This window comes from Mya arenaria, chromosome 9 (genome assembly GCF_026914265.1).
Source record: "Mya arenaria isolate MELC-2E11 chromosome 9, ASM2691426v1".
NCBI lineage: Eukaryota > Metazoa > Mollusca > Bivalvia > Myida > Myidae > Mya > Mya arenaria.
In genome coordinates, this window is record NC_069130.1 from 61,927,668 (window position 1) to 61,945,920 (window position 18,253).

Sequence of the window (18,253 nt, forward strand, 5' to 3'; positions counted from 1 at the left end):
CAATCACTGTAGTCAAATTAGTATAAGCTATGATACATGTTTAAATGACCATCAATGCGTAAACGTTACTTTTAATAATGCTACATCATTTTGAAGTTGAAACCTGAGCTGTCGAAGCTATTTTTATTCAAAAGTATTTGCGACAAACAGTAACGTACAACATTTTCTATATGTCAAGTTTTTGTTCAAACACCAAATAAACTACTCTAATAAGACTTCAGTATCATGACAACTTTTCTAGTAAGATATCACTATGCGGGGTCCTATTCTTGAAAATCTTGTAAGACTTCAGTATCCCGGGAACTATTTAGTAAGACTTAAATATCGAAACACCTATTTACAGTGTGTGTATACCATGTGATAAATTGCGTCATAAATGCTACATCGGAAGGCAAATTTGGCTTCGAATGAAAATTTCAAAACAAAGATAACTTCACTTTTTTATCACCATGTCAAATGAAACATAGCGCAGTCTACGCCGCTTACGGAGTCCCACCTTCAGACTTTTACCAGACTTTGATAGAGAGTTTAGTTTTTTTTAAAACACTTCGACAAACCTTTTCACAATACGGCCGTCTGACAGAGCACTGTCAAAACATTACTTTGGAATCAGGTTTGATGAAAGTAATCACCTTATCAAACTCCGGTAATAAAACGAAGGCGGTGCTCTTTCAGCGGCATAGACTGCCTATTGTTTCATTTAATTTGGTGTTGTAAAACAAAAGTTATCTTTGTTTTAAGTGTTCCTTTGAAGCAAAATGTTGCCTTCCGACGAAGCATATATGACGTAATATATCACGTGGTATACAAACTCTGTTCTAGTAAGCTTTGTAAATTTCAGCGTTGTATCAGTCGTAAAGAATAAGAGAAAAGAGATTACAGATTTTATCTTCCTATCACACAATATCAATATCTTTAACTTCTCAGCAGTAAACTTTCCTCTCAAAACATCCGTTTATCTACCATAAGTGGTCGTTCGAATTTCAGCTGATTTAGTTTAATTACTCCGAATAATAAACGTAATAGATACTGAAATGTAATCATATATATTATGGTAGCTATCGTTTCCCAAACAGCACGGTACTCGCTCAGTAATATTGTTAGAAAAATACTAGATGCTAAGATATACACTCTCAAGCGTTGTGATATGCCGTATCCATGGTGAAATGTTATGTGATCTAACAAATAAATCCTTGGAAATTGTTTTGCACAAACTGTTACAAATTCTTTGTGCATAAACAATGTATTATTGTATATATGCTACGCTTGGTGACAAGTAGTGACTAAACTTGACTGTTTATATTAAGTAACAAAGTCTTTTATTGTCTTTTTATATTACAAAAAAATACACATAAAGTAACATACAGCTCTTAATAATAAGGCTTACATTATAAAATACAATTTTTTCTTGTTTACACAAATGTTTAATACACTAAGTACTAATATGAAAACGCCTGTTAATAATCTCAGTTTAAATGCACAGTCATATATAAGTGCATATAAACATAAAAATAAATTTACAATCGTTGAAACTTTTCCACTACAAACATAGAATGTTGAATGTGTTGATTCTTTAAGAGAATATATTACACGTACATGTCATTTAAAATACATAGCAAATACAAAGATGACACAGGCCAATCACAACTGGGTATAATATAAAACATGACGCTTAAAATATACAAAACATATTCATAGTAAGACATTGTATTCAAAACTTACATTGTGGAATGAGCAAAACAAAGCGATTAAATAAGAAAAATCAACGCAAAAATTATCATAAACAGTACAAGTGTACACAAAAACGTAAGCTAATGTGTTCCTGTACATACATATCAAAAGAAACATAGCGACGACACGTTCATCCATGGTCATTTCGGTGTGTTTTGTATGTCTGACGTTATGTAAGGTAAAATATTTATGTGACCGGTCGAAGGTCAGTGCTTCAAATGATATGTTACGAACGCCATAAAGAATGAGTTTGGATGTATCTTATTAAACCTGCATTTTCTGTCCATAGTATGGAAACATATAAAGCCCAGCCGACTGTTAACATGATGCGCTTAATCAATATTTTGCAACGACAAATCCCGCTATTTATCAAGAATATGTGCACAAATAATTTATGAATTATATTATACCGTTACATCATACTTTATTCATATTTAAAGGCATCCGTTCAGGATTTTCAGTGCTGTAATTATGTACCCATTGATTCCTTATTTAAACATTTATTTGTCTATTAGGGAAAAGTAAATGTTCGTTGTCAGTCCAGAAGGAATATTGTTTTTCGAAATATGCTCTTTTGTATTGCGTTTTGAGTTGAAAAATATGAGAACATATTGACTTTGGTAGCTTTAAGTCAATTGCCCTTTGAAGGCTATCAAAGTTTTCTGACATACGAAGATTTTCTAATCATATCACACATTTGTTCGTTTCAATAAGAAAATGATATCGTTTCATGTATATACTTATTATGAAAAAGACAAGACAGTAATGTAAAACAAATGAAACAGCGATATGTACCCTCATACAACCATAACGCATCATTGAATAGATTTTGCAATGCGAATCCTTAAATATAATTTTAACCAAAAAACCCCGAAATATCCCTTGGTAAACTCATGTCTGTACCTTGCGCAAGGTACAAACTAGTTCCAAAATGTTTAAATGTTTATATAAAAAACTACGGAAACAAATTCTGGAGTCGAAACGTTAAAGATAAACCCCATTTAATGGCATAGCTTTAACGTCAAAGTCATAAATGGAATGGGTAATCAGAATACGTGTTATGATAATCCAAATCTCAAAGGTCTATGTAAGTATGCACGATAAAATACAAAGAAAACGGTTTTAAACGGGTTACAATAAAGAAATACATGGTAATGTACAGCTTATGATTCCGATTATTACAAATCAAAACAGATTTACGGATGAAACAAATGCAATATAAGCCAATGGGATAGTCCAAGTAACCAGTGGACGCACTAGACTGTCACTTAGTTGTAGCTGGGTGTCACATTTCACTTTTCTTGGCAAGGTCTTTCTGAATTCTCATACAAATCTGAGGAGAAAAGTTATATGCTAAGATTAATTAATAAATGTGTCATAAACGAGCATATAACACAGGAACACGTCAATTTACATACACACAATGAAGTATGTAATTCCTTAAAATAATATCACCTTCTTCCGAGAAATCCAAACCAATGTGCAGATAGTATAGAAATCTAAATTATTCGTAAATTGTTATCTACTGACTCATATAAAAAATTATATCATATCACATCAGGTTATATAACTGACAGCGTTAAATGCAACTAAGTGCAACTAGGTTCATTTGACATATTGTAAAGAAGGACGGTGGCTACTACCCAAAACTGTATTTTACATTTACATGTATTTAAGCCTAACTTTATAATATGAAAATGAAGCGAAATTTGATTATGCAATAAGACTAAGCACAGGCTCTCGAAAGAAATGATAAATAAACACTTACAATACAATACCATTTGATTATAAAGGAATAATGATAAAATGATCAGTACTATAAGATAGTTGTTATCCCCAACCTTGGGAGTTTTCATAGAGCGATTCGTCCTGTAACGGGGTTCTAGCCCCCTGGAACCACGGGTACAGTTGTCTGAGCAGAACCTGTAAGCAGCGATTTTGAAAAAAAGGGGAAACGTTTTGAAAGACAATTTGTACAGGTATTCTTGCGGATCACTTTTATGCAATACGCCATTCAGATATGTATATTTTGTACACATTTCGAGTTACATGAACGATCGGACGAGGACGTTGTACTTTTAAGAGAGAACATTCCAAATAATGTTGAATTCGACTGCATGTACACATTTCCCGTGCACGTGTTTGTCAACCTGTCTAGTGTTACAATTAGGGCGAGTACTTATTCCTTTTAGATCATATTTTCATTCTGTAAAGTAGACAAACACAATGTATCTCTTGTTGTGAAAATGATATTACCGACTTTGTCGTGATTCACGAATATATGTTCAGACTAACTTCAGACATGTACCAGTATGTACAGAAAAGTTGTTATTCAAATCTAAATGGGGTTTTAAGTCCCGTCAGGTTTAATAAAACATGCAATATCTGAAACATCGAATTATGATAAATAGGTCGTATACACCTACAGGAATATGTTGTATTTATATATATAATTCACCAGAATTCATGAATCTTTTGATTTGAACAGAATTTTTCTCAACGGTTAACAACCCTCGAATCTCTGTACAATCGGAGCCGCCTTTTTTGTAAAAACAGTTCTACAAAACGAGCACCTTGCAATATTGAAGATGAACAGCTTCTTTGAAGTCCCTTCCCCATCGTTGTTTTGAATTTTAAAGATCGTTCCAGAACATTGATCCTCTCCTTCATCCATGGAGATGCCTCTTTATTGTTGAATGCTTTCAAAGAATTTCCTTCTCTGCCAACCACATGCGCCATGGCGTTCTCAGGTTTTGTTTCCGAAGCCGATAACGAATTTGTATCGATTTGGTACCCCGGATTGTCATCCATTCCTACAACAGTCTTTGGACTATACTTGCGCACTTACATAAATACAATTATGACAATATATATTGATGTTTGTTCAAGTACATATACATACAAGTGTTTCGAAGAAGGTAAATAATGAGAATGTCAGTGAATATTTTAGTTCGTAGGAAAATTCTCGCTCTGAAAGAATGAGATAAAAGACTTCCGTGTTTTATGTATGCACATCAAACGCTTAGTATATGTCTGCATATAAAAGACAAACAGATATCTACTTTATATTACATATACTAGGGTAATGTAATTCTAGAATTTTAGTAAATTCTACCATAAGTGTTTGTAACAATGTACATTTAAGACGGCTTGGTATACCTTCTTGAATTCTGCGCTGCCCATGTGTAGGTTGTTCTAACTCCTCTTTCTTCTTTACTTCTGTCAAAGAATGATCAGCTCTTCCAGATACATGATTTATGGCGTTTTCTGAATTTGTTTCAGAAGCGGAATTCATTTGGTACCTGTTCTTGTTTTCCATTTTTGTGTTAGTCTTTGGACGGCGGTCCTTGTGCACTTATAAAAGACAGGAATAACAATTTGTATTGATGTTTGTTTGGTTAAAATTCATAGAGCTGTATCTAAGAAGGCAATATTTGAGGATTTCAGTGAGCCTTTTAATGCCGAGGAAATGTATTCGTTCTGTAGGACAGGAATATTTATGCAACATATTAAAACTGCATCTTAAATGCTTACTAGTGATTGTCATACAAGAGAAGAACAGTAGTTTATTTCAATGGCATATTTCAGGGAGCTGCTACATATAGATTTAGTAAATTATACCAGTATTGTTTGTTAGCTCATAGTAATGATATACCTCCGGTAATGTTGTGCTGCCCATGTTTACGTTGATCATCATTCTCGGGGTTCGCCAAGGATATATCAAGAGCGTCTACAAATTGAATTGTGTATCATAAAATGTTATGAACAATTCACACACATATGATAACGTGTAATGCTTCATTCCAGAGCAACTTTGCTTCAGAAGGACAATGCTTGCTTTGACATTTAACTGATTAATTGCTTGATATTGAAAGTATTTCACATGGTGAACAAACATACAATAATTTGGCATTGTGGTTATTTCAGAGAATGTTTTTTCTGGCACTTACCATTTTCGAGATGCACGTTTTCATAGCTATTCTCAAATGTTGAAGTTCGATGATCGGCCTTTACTACAATATAATCCATTGGTATAGTATTAAAATGATTATCATTAAGTTAAGCATATGTTTATGTAATATTGGCATAAAGGATAGAAACGGGTCAGCTTCGCTCATGCTTTGACTGATGGTTATGTTTTGGTGTGAAATATCAGCGATTACACCAGCATGCAATACAGATTAAGCCCGTTTAAGCCCTGTGTTATACAACATTTTTGCTTTATAAGTATTATCTTCAGCAGCAGGGAAATATGTTTATAATACACTTTTCTTAACTAATTTAAACGTTTTTATGATGATGTTCAAATGCCTTTGTTTGAGCCTTACTCCACTGGAGATAAGTATTTTTTTTACCTTTCGGCACAATAGGGCTTTCTCCGCCAGAAACAAGGATGAAAGCGTTTTCTGAATCCGTTGAACTTGTTGACGATAAAGAGTTTCTATTGTCGGTGGGTATAAACTTAGAATGTTTATTCTCCTCGTCTGTTTCCCCCGTTTTCTTCCTAGTTCCGAATGTCTGCTTTTTATTCGGTTTGCCTACTTATAATTACATAACCATTAAGAAATCTAAGTTATAGCGATTTAGTGTATAACAGTGTTTGATGAAGTATAAACTATAAATACGATTGAACATTAATCAAAACATGGCTTGGTAATCCTGGCTATGATTAGTGACTTAGTTATACAAACTGACCAATACACTATAAGAGTTCATAATAAATATTATTGCAAACCTTCAGGAGTGTAATTTGGGGTCATGGCCACATCTGATCGAGGCGTGTCATGTCCTGTTAATGGCTCAGCTTGCGGCTTTTTTTGTGTTGTTGCTGGGTATGCGGGTGGCAAAACTACAGTTGATCCTTGCTTGTGACGTCCCGTTATTGGTTCATCTCGTAAGGCTATGTTTGATATATGCAATATTGCCATTTCTAATTTTATCTATTCATAAATCTATATCTAGTTAAATTGAAGTATTGATTTATTTAGGAATTTCAACTTAAATATAAACGGACAAATTATATCTAGTTTAATTGAAGTATTGATTCATTTCAACTTAAATATAGACGGAGAAAATAAAAAAAATGGCTTGAACCTCCATGGTGTCGTGTATTTGCATATTGAGGTTCTTCACCATGGTTGTCAGCAGACGTAGAACAGTCGTCATCTTTAAACATAGATAATTAGCCATTTAGACGCGATTCTTGAAAGTAGAAAAACATGTCAGTTGGCGGTATCGTCTTGAATGTTGTTTTTTTATCACGTTACATATTATCAAACGATAATACATAGTTTTTGCTAAAGTAATGATTGATAAATAAAGGGTTTGTTATAACAAAACATATATATATATATATATGTTATCATCATGTGTACAGTTTAATCGATTAATTTTGAATCCGATCATTAGTCATTGATTAGATAGAAAATAAGTAAATTTAGGATATTTTTATGGTAAAACGGGTATTTGATAAATACATTATATATGGCATTTGAAAAAGAATGGCGTGTAAAATATTACATTGCTTAACACAAGCATTTTAACTCCAATAACACATTTTTTGCATACTAGTTAATCCAGAATGATTAGTAAGTGTCATAAAAATGACTTCGTCTTAATTCCTAAGCATTACTGTTATTGAACAGTTTACCTAGTGGGCACTCTAGTACATAGCATTACTGTTATTGAACGGTCTACCTAGTGGGCGATCTTGTACTTACCATTACTGGCATTGAACGGTCTACCCAGTGGGCGTTCTTGTACTTAGCATTACTGTTATTTAACGGTTTACCTTTGGACGATCTTGTACTTACTATTACTGTTAATTAAAGGTTTACCTTAAGGGCGTTCTTGTAATTACCATTACTGTTATTGAACGGTTTACAAAGGGGGCATTCTTGTACTTACCGTTTCTGTTATTGAATGGTTTACAAATGGGGTATTATTGTTCTTATTATTACAATTAAAACACGCTTTACAAATGAGGCAATCTTGTACTTACCATTACGGTTAAAACACGGTTCACAAAGGTAGCATTCTTGTACTAACCATTACGGTTAGTACACGGTGTACAAAGGAGACATTCTAATACTTACCATTACGGTTAGTACAAGGTTTACAAAGGAGGCATTCTTGTACCTACCATTATGGTCAGTACACGATTTACAAACGATGCGTTCTTGTACTTACTAGCACTGTTTTTGAACAGTTACAAAGGGGGCATTCTTAATTTACCATTACTGTTATTGAACGGTGTCTGGTGAAATTTTTTGTACTTAGCATTACTGTTATTGAACAGTTAACCTTGGGGGCGTACTTGTGTGTACCAAATTTTATACAGTTTACATAAGGGATATTCTTTCACTATCCATTACTGTTATTTAACTATTGACATAAGGGGCGATTTTGTAATTACCATTTCTGTTATCAAATGATGTACGTACGCAGCATTCATGCACTAACCATTACTGTTATTAAACGGTTTACCTGGGGGGGGGGGAGTGTTCATGTACTTACTAATACTACTAGTGAAAGGTGAACATATGGGGCGTTCTTGCATTTAGCATTACTGTCATGGTACTGTTAACCTTGTGCGCGGGGGGGGGGGGGTTCTAGCACCAACCTGTACTGTTATAAAACGGTTAACCCTTTGGGCGTTCGTGAACTTGACATATTTGTTTTTGAGCGGTTAACATCGGGAGCATTCTTGCACTTGTTATTGTACGGTTTACCAGGGGGCGTTCTTTATCGTACCCTTACTGTTATTGAGCGGTTAACGTAGGGGGCATGCTTGCAATAACTCTAACTGTTATTGGACCGTTTACCTTTTAGGGTTTTTGCACCTACACGTACTGTTATTGAACGGTTTACGGGGAGTCCCTGCACGTACCCTTTAAACGGTTAACGTAGGGGTATATTCTTTCAATAACCATACCTGTTATTAAACGGTTGACTTTTGGGCGTTCTTGTGTGTACGACTTATGTTAAGGAACGGTCTACATAAGGGGCATTCTTGCGCTAAACATTAACGTTAATGGAATGTTTGAATAAACCAAGACTGGTATTAAATGCTCTCTTTCTATAAAAAAAAATACAAACGCTTACTAAGAATTTGCGTTCTGAATTAATTCATATTTAAATATAGACATTTAACCACAGACACCATGCAGTACCTGCAGACATAACGTCGTTGTCATTTATTTGAATATAGGTGTTGGGTCTCTTTGCCGCTGTCATTGCCAACATAGTATCCTCTTTATCATCGTCGTCTGCATTGCATATATCTAGAGTATAATTGTGATTTCAACATACTGTAGAACCAAGTATGATTCTTTATTACTCCTTTGCCTCTTAAATTCCATTTGTAATGAAGAGAAATGTGTACTGGAAGCTTGCAACGAACATTACAAGAAATTCAGATATAAATAATGTAAAATAAAAATAAAAACTTGATTTATTCTTCATTCAAATGCATCAACCTTTCGTAAAATGTCAACATAAAGATATGTGTATTGAATTATGACATTTGGCCACAACTTTTGTAAATCTTGGTGTTTCATTTTTATTGTTAGAATTCGAGTCTAGATATAAAGTCTGAAAAGTTCCCACGCAACAAAAATAACTGGGTATTGTTTTAAAACGTTTGCTTTAATTTAAAGCTGCACTCTCACAGATTGAACGTTTTGACAACATTTTTTTATTTTTTGTCTTGTAAAGAGCAAATATTTGCGTAAATATCTGCAAACCAATGATAAAAGATGGCTGACAAAAGATCAGATCATAGATGTTCATATTTCCTTTCGAAAATTGATGTTTTATGGCTTAAACTAACGGTTTAAGAAAAACGCATAAAACATTAATTTTTTAACTTAAATATAAAAATCTGCAATCTATTTTTGATAATCAGTCTTATACGACTTGTTTACATGCAACTTCGCAAAAATTGGCTCGTTCCAAGACAATTCTTTTTTTTAAAAAGTTGTCAAAACGTTCAATCTGTGAGAGTGCAGCTTTTAAAGGGTATTTTGCTTTATGTAGTGAGGTCATGTTTGGCCGTCCTCAGACAAATTTCAACAAAATGAAACTCGTTTATATGATTAAAAGCCTTGGTTCGACAAAGCTTTTCAATGAACAAGTAATAATTTTATGACGTCTTACTACTAAGTATATTAACGTATGTTTCGTAGCGGTAGTTTCATTTGTTTGATATCTCCTTATCTTCTATATCTACTTTACACAGATCCCTTCACAGCACAACAAAAGCACAACAAAAACAACAACATCAACAACTACAACAAACACGAAAGCAACAGCAGCAACATGCAGATCAAAATTAACTTGCAAATATAGTTATCATAAATCATATAAATCTAAAAACAGACAGAAGCAAAACAAAATAGAATATAACTACATGGAAACAAGACAATATAGCAGTAAGACGCACACATTTCAATAAAAACGCGCGAATATTTATCATATAAGTATATGCATCAGTTCAATTATAACCAATATGACAAAGGTATGAAGAAATACCAACAAATCAATTTTCACAAACAGCAAATATATGTTTACCCTCATCGTCCGACTGTTCGGCGATCTCATCATATCCTATTCCTGAGTCTCTAATGTAGAATTGTAGTCCAAATGAATTTACATTCACCATCATTATATTCATATACCCTTGTCATATTCTAGAGCCATTGACAACCATGTTGATGCCACAATGTTGACCACAGTTACTATTGTTATCATGTGAAATGGTATTGGAAGCTGACACAATGGCGTTAAATACATGACCGAAAGTACATAACAGATACAATCATCGCAGTAAAATAAAATACATGAATAAAGAAAACGTATGAGTGAAAACTAATGGATTGCCTGTTCTAAGTACACTGGAGATGGCAAAAAAACAGTTGTTTACAAGTCGTTTCAACATGACTACGATAGTTATAATTACTATCTGGTGCATCAAGCTAGACAAGTTTTAAAGATAAAATTTATATTATGGAATTGTATTTATGTTATGAATTACACGGACGTTAAGATTTAAATTAACATGTACTATAATCTTTGGTGTTGCTGGACCTTTTCTGTGATGATTCCACTTGGTAACATTAATATGATATCGTCTTGTTGCTAAGATACGTTAGGTACAATTGTCAACTGTGTTAAAATCATTCAGTCATGTCTCTTTTCATCTGGCTTAGTATATATTTGCTGTACAAACGCTTAAAACATCAGTCTATATCCTTCAAATTGAATGAGTGTACATGGAAATTTAATGATGGTTCAATTCTGTGATACAAGCACTTGTTTTTGCAAATCTGCTGTTCTTCAGTGTGATTTCACCATGGTATCAACACTATATACTGTCCCGATTGAACCACTGCTATAAAATTGTTTGTTGTTCTTATAACTAAAGCATTTAATGGTTATAACATCAATAGTTTATGTAGACCTGAAGGATGTTAAAAAAACAACATAAAAAAATATTATGTAAACTCGTGTTCAAGTGATCTCTTGTTTCACTGACCGTTTCAAGGCGATTAACCCATCATTTATTGGTAAAGTTATTTTGATGTATGTGGGGTTTTTTATTTGTGGAATTGGTGTTTATACATTTGTGTCTCTAGTTCATTGTCGTTTTTCTACTTGGTTTGTGCCTATAAACAGGGTTTATTTTCGAATTTTCGACTTCTTGGCTAATCCCTCTATTTTTCATTGAATTATCAAGCATATTAATATGTTACTGAATGTGTATTTAACTACATTCACGTGTCGAAGCGCAAAAGAAGAAGGTACATTCTTGTTTCGCTCCAGAGCAAGTTCATAAAATCAGGAACCTTTACCGAAAGTTTATCATGCCGAACTTGCAGTAAATTTTGTTAGACAAAACAATCAGGGAAAGTAGTTCGGTTGGGTTTTTACATCCAAACAACAATGTTCATATCCAGTATCAAATGATATCGGACGCCTGTTACCATTATACAAATAAATGGACAAATTCATATGTATATCAGTTTTCATTGTGCTTTATGGTAAGCAGAAACCACTGGTTGTCTGACACTCAATGTAGTGCTTGCGGTAAGATGCCAAAATCACTGGTTGTGTGGAGTTCATCACAGTGTATGAAGTAAGATGCGGACACCACTGGTTGTTTGATATTCATCACAGTGTTTGCAGTCAGATGCGAATACCACTGGTTTAAACACCAAGTCATATTTATATTTAACTGAGCGTTCCAAGGCGGTACCTAACAATCCTTGATAAACATACCTAGTTTTTTTATACATAGTATGTATGCACTGTGTTGCTTGTGGAGTTTTGTGCTGCTCTTTCATGTTTCTTGTTTGTGATTTTATGTTCTTCGTCTTTGGCGTTAACACAGTGCCATTAAACCGGATTTATAATTGAACTTTTGCCACTGCACTTGTATATGTAGCTTTTCGCATAAATAATGTTAGACATAACCTGTAGTAAGATGCGAACATGACTTGTTGTCCGACATTGAAGACCGTGTTTGCAGTACGATGCGAAAAGAACTGGTTGTTTGACAAACAACAAAGTGTCTGCAGTAAGATGTTGAAAACACTTGTTGTTTGACATTCATCACAGTGTTTGCAGTAAGATGCGAAAACTTCTTGTTGTTCGACAATCAATGGAGTGTCTGCAGTAAGATGCAAAAACCACTGGTTGTTCGACAATGAACACAGTGTCTGCAGAAATATTTGGAAACCACTGGTTGTTCGACAAACAATACAGTGCCCGCAGTAAGATGTGGAAACCACGGGTTGTTCGACGTTCATCACAGTGTTTTCAGTAAGATGCGAAAACCACTTGTTGTTCGACAATCAACACGGTGTCTGCAGTAATATGCGGAAACCACTGGCTGTTCATAATCAACACAGTGTCTGCAGTAAGATGTAAAAACCACTGGTTGATTGACAATTAACACAGCAGTGTCTTCAGTAAAATGCGGACACCACTGGTTGTTCGACATTCAACAGAGTGCCTGCAGTAAGACGTGAAAAACCACTGGTTGTTCGACATTCATCACAGTGCCTGCAGTAAGATGCGGAAACCACTGGTTGTTCGACAATTAACACAGTGTCTGCAGTAAGATGCGGAAACCACTGGTTCTTATAAATTCATCACAGTGTTTGCAGTAAGATCCCACCTTGTGCTCGACGTCCAACACATATTATCGAAATATAATTAACTTTATTGTGGAAATGCTTCATATTACATCATAGTAATTGAACACCTACCACTATATGGAATGTCTGGGTACATAATTGAAATATTGTTATACATTAATAATATTATCAATAACTTTTATGGTAGCGCTTAGTTTACTTTTTCATTTAACGTAGATTGTTATATTTTTATACAGTGTGGTCTTGTCTTGTCGGGAAAACTGATAGCCCGGAATAAACACTCATCCGTCTTAAGGACTACTTACCAAATTTACACATGAACTGCCCGTGTATTTAAACATGTATATGTTGAACAAATTTATACTCACGACGCCTCATTCATTGCTTCCCTGAGCTTTTTCATCCATTTCTGAAACAAAACAATTCACACTTGTAGTAGCTGCTACATATCCCGGACACGGTTTATGGTTCAGAAGAAGGAACAGACAGTTCTGTAATGAAGAGATAAATTATACTTAACGTTTAAACGCATAAGAAAAAAAAGTAACCATTACATGTTTATGCAAGCTCTGTTCCGTCTAAAAGATGTTTAGAGTAATGTTATACCTTTTGTGACTTATTTGTATCACAGGAAAACACGATGTGTTCCCTTTCCGGATCGTTGAAAGTGAGGTAAAAATACTGGTCACCCCTTGTGTGTTCGCTCACACTGGAAGTAAGAGTGGATTGTAGTTAATGAAGTATACAAATTATATTAAAATAAAAACATTAGAATCTCTTATTTCATATCTAGAAATATATTTTTTAATGATACATTACAACTGAAGATTGTCTTATCGCATTGAAAGTATTTGAATAATTACCATTTAACGTCTGCCATAGAGAATGCGACTTCATAGCAGGTACTCTTTTCATTGCCAAATACATACAGACACGTATGGGCAAGAACAACAAATTTATGGGACCCTGTAAAATAAATTTCATTTAGAACACCCACCAAGAATACAGCATATTTGATAATCAAAAGAACTTCACCAACGAAAATGAATCCTATTGTGGAATGAGTGACCTTTTTTTGTTCTAAATCGATCCTTTTAAGCAAACAATTAAAAAGCTTTTTTTACAAAAAATGTTATATGATAGTTATTCTTTTTTCTTAATCAAATCACCATAATATTTTTACTTTTTGAAAAAATGTAGGTACCTATATTTGTGGTACCCATTCTTGAGGATGACATAACACTTACACATACAATGTGTATAATAGCTATAACTAGGAAGGACCCTACTGGGGAAGGGGGTATAGTAGCTATGTTTCATATTGTTTGTCAAGGGCATATATGTTTGCACGTTTATGACAACCACAACAGTAGCAATGATATCACAATGTTGATATATATGCTTTTGTCGGTACATTTTCTTTTTTGCATTCTAGAAGCTAAAGCTAAATTTATAACGGAATAGTTAAGTCCTTGCAAAATACGCACATCTCATATGCAAAAGCTGCCTGAGCCTATCCTGCTTTCTCAAAATCTCATGCAAGCACTTCGGGCTGACGTCTACCAACGATCGGGCACCTGTACGAAATAAAAACCAAGTTCGGTATTTTTCTAAAGATAACGATACAAAAGAAAGTCATCAATTATTGCAGAAAAGTTTCAACACGTGCACGTGTTCTTTTAAGAACGTGCAGAATCTATATATTCAAGGGTTGAAAGTAGATTTATAGGTATACACATTATAAGACCATGCAAAATTAACCCTTTGTTAAACTTCAGGTGGCTGTAAGGTTTTGAACAGAATTTATCACGTACTTTACTATAAGATGTCTCGATAAAATGTGTACCTATTGATTATATATTTTCAGATATATGTCGTAGAAACAAAGAAATAAGTGTAATACTCACAAAGGACTTTTATAAAAGAAGATAATGTTAATAACGCTTGACCTGTTTTAAAGGTTATGGTTATTTACCGGACGAAAATGAATGCCGGGAGGTCGTCGGCATACTTATTGATATTGTTATTTGACAAAAAACTATCATTACGTCTTAATTTAATACATTTATATTTTTACATTAGAAAATTGTAGGCCCATTTCACATTGCGTCGGTTGTTGAATTATATTTCGAACCCTGTTCCCCTAAGCACATGTCAAACTGACCAGGGGATAACGAAAAAGGGAAAGATGCTAGAACATACCAATGCTTGATAAGGGTTTCTCCCTTGCTATCCCGGCCATTGCTTCTCAACAAGATCAGGTGTCAGTTTTCAGCCCTTTAAAACTCATCAACGTCTGTTTGAAGAAAACTACTGAAATAGTATAAAGTGTTCTGGTAGAGCTATCGCTCAGTAGTATGATGTAGTAAAACATGTTTTGATAACATTCGTATCATGTATATAGCTACCAGTCTATGGACAGTTTTGAAGAACAATTACGTGTACCATTCTACATATTTTCTGCGGACATATAATAGGACAGGTATTTACAAAAACAGTTAATATCATGACGTTAATGAGACAACTTATGGCCTAGTTATTGAATGGGCATGATTTCTTATTGATGATTTTTTGTCAAAGGTGGTATGAGTAACACATTGGATTATGTTTATGTAATTTAGTACTTCACTGTTTAATTGTATAGGTTCATTGTAAGGAGAGCTTTATTCATTAAAGTATACATTTATCTATGTTTTAGATTGCATTCGTCAATAATGTTTTAGAATTCGCTTTATAGAAGTTTTAGAATTCAAAGGAGTCGTATATAGTTTGAACGTTAGTTCAAGAACGTTTTTGAAGTATGTTCTGGGACATCCCTTTTTTTGGTAAAGTACTAGTACTGAGAATTAAATATATTTGTGGGAACTATTCTGAAAGATTTGTACAATATAAATAATGTTCGAAATGTATTTTAAATATTCCATGTGGATATATTGGAATTTGGACTATAATCATTATTTAAGGTATTTACATTTTAGCTTTAATTATTTATCTTTTTTAGCAAGACTGTAAGTAAATAAGTAACATATTTATGTTGTTATTTCAAGTTTGTTTCTGGTTTCTTTTTCTCTGCCACGTTTGGTTGTCGTGACAATCACACTTCCATGTGCTGTTATTTACCCAAAAAATCCCTACAATTTTCCAAATTGAATAGTTTTATGACAACTGTTAATTGTAAAAGACAAAATGTTATTTCATCATTCCTCTCATTTGATGGATTGAAAGTTAATCGGAAAGCGTAATAATTTGATCAAAAGAAGAAAAATCAAACAGATAAAAACATAACCACGCATTATACACCATTAATGATTTGAAACGTTTAATTTAGAATTCGAAATTATTAATCGATTTGTTGTTACATGTACTTTAATTGGATTACGTATAACTTATAAATATAAAATACCGCAGCAGTTATTTCTATCAACATGTCACTAACCGTGTTAATTAACTAGGTCATATTCTATATTTACACCACTCACGCAAAAGAAACATTGTGCCAACATATCTCTTTTAAATACTTACGGACAACATTTATTGTATATATATATAAACATTGAAACTTAACAGCATTAAAATCTAAGTAAATACATACAATTAAAGTATCATGGCTTGCCTCTATATTTTTCAATGTAATATTTATCATTTTAAACAACTATTAAAACAACAAGGAAAACGTTTAAACAAATGGAATTAGCTTCGTTTTTAAATTCAGTTTTTGATATCTTCATATATATATCGGTAAAGAATGAAACGTTGTATAGCACCAAACTCTGCTGGTATTTCGTAACCATGTTGTAAAGAAAGCGGTTGCTTTTTAAATTTATTTGTTTTAGCACCGAATTATACATTTTATAAGATATACTTATTTACATCATAATTATTATGAATCCTTAAATATCAATATAAAACTTACCTTACTATCATCCAGTTTTAAGACCATTGCGCAATTGATTAATAACTAATATTTAACCTTAATCTTCCTGTTTTAATTGTAATCTACATTAAAAAGGCTTCCTTGATGCAATGTAAGATTATATTCAATCGATTTGATTAATGTTCTGCTTGGTTAGATATCTAGAGTATGAATCCACATCATATTCTAAATAAAGTATAAACGGATAAGCCTGGGTATTGTATGGGTTACATAACTCGTACATGTGCGTAGAAGAAACGACAATAGGGCGGTATTTATATTCAAAAACTAAGACGCCTTAACTTAAATTATTAATAATTGAATGTGGGTTGGTCCGTTCTGTACATACCGAATATATATATTTTCCGAATTCGAAGGTGATACTTAGTGTTTTTACGGAGATAATCACTTAGCCACGAGAGTAATGTTACTGAAATGTCACTTTTGCAAAACTTAATAAAATTCCTTTACGACAAATTCGATCAACGGCCAGAGTATGTACGTAGGCTGCATAACTCAAAATAATGTAATTGAATGTATAAGTTATTTTAGAGAAATTGACGATGACATCACCTTAAATAAATGATGTTTTATAATGAATATAATTTTTATTTGAAACGTATTCCGGTAATGGTAATAAAACAAATGCAAGCAATGTGTTGTCTTTGTCAAATAATGTACCCAAACAGCTCATTATTTAATACGTTCCCTTCAATACTTGTAAAACAAATGATTTGTTTTTGAAATTGTTCTTCACACAAATAAAACTTTTTTTATATCAATTTGAAATGAAATAAAGCCAACTTATTCAATTTTCGTTTCAGCCGCAGATTTTTATTTGCAGGTTTGGTTGGTATTCTACCTTTCCAAGATATTCTTTACAATTGATTGCGCATTAATGTCCGTCACTTCTTTACCTATGCGCTTCTGTGACATTCCTTTTTCTAATTCAGCGGCCCATTAGTGGCTGTCACTTTCATCACACTGGAGCGTTTGTGGCCTACATTTGTCCGAATCAGTCAAAAATTAGTGGTTGTCAATTTCCTAACATTGACATGTTGGAGGCGTTTGGCTTCCCTTACATTGGCGATGGAGTGGTCTTCACTTTCCTAACGTTGGCGTGTTGGAGGCATTCGATATCCCATAGAGTGGCGATAAAGTGGCCATTACCTTTCTTACGGTGGCGTGTTGCAGGTTAATGTCTGGCCGGGATCCCTTAAAGTGACTCATAACTGGCCGTCACTTTCGCAACAGTGGCGTGATGGAGGCTTTCGGGTTCAATTACAGTAGCTCATAAGTCGCCGTCACTTTGCTGACAGTATATGTAGTCGTCATTTTCCTAATAGTGGCGTGATGGAGGCATTTGGGTTCCCTTACAGTAGCGATAAAGTGGCAATTACTTTTCTTACAGTGTCACATTTAAATAGTGGCGTGTTGCAGGTATTCGGTT

General features: G+C 33.7%; 1 protein-coding gene across 1 annotated transcript; it reads right to left on the minus strand.

Moving 5' to 3' along the window:
* Positions 1–1,398: 1,398 nt before the first annotated feature.
* On the minus strand, positions 1,399–16,897 carry LOC128245654 (uncharacterized). The gene is made up of 17 exons (XM_052963863.1): positions 16,804–16,897; positions 15,093–15,203; positions 14,378–14,467; positions 13,754–13,856; positions 13,497–13,599; positions 13,259–13,299; positions 10,303–10,352; positions 8,904–9,014; positions 6,826–6,897; positions 6,467–6,631; positions 6,087–6,272; positions 5,682–5,744; positions 5,387–5,461; positions 4,891–5,085; positions 4,305–4,544; positions 3,573–3,654; positions 1,399–3,064 (listed from the first exon to the last, which is right to left on the minus strand). Exons 2-16 carry the CDS (start codon positions 15,130–15,132, stop codon positions 3,614–3,616), a joined length of 1,575 nt encoding a protein of 524 aa, XP_052819823.1. The 5' UTR covers positions 15,133–15,203; positions 16,804–16,897; the 3' UTR covers positions 1,399–3,064; positions 3,573–3,613.
* Between the last annotated feature and the right edge of the window lie 1,356 nt (positions 16,898–18,253).

Bases quoted from the DNA above. Each gene is read 5' to 3' on its own strand.
- LOC128245654 (XM_052963863.1), bottom strand. From the start codon at position 15,132: ATGGCCGGGATAGCAAGGGAGAAACCCTTATCAAGCATTG. The intron at 5,462-5,681 runs GTAAGTGCCAGA...TTCAATTTGTAG, and splicing joins AAACGTGCATCTCGAAAATG to ACGCTCTTGATATATCCTTG. The intron at 5,086-5,386 runs GTATATCATTAC...GTCTTTTATAAG, and splicing joins GCAGCACAACATTACCGGAG to TGCACAAGGACCGCCGTCCA.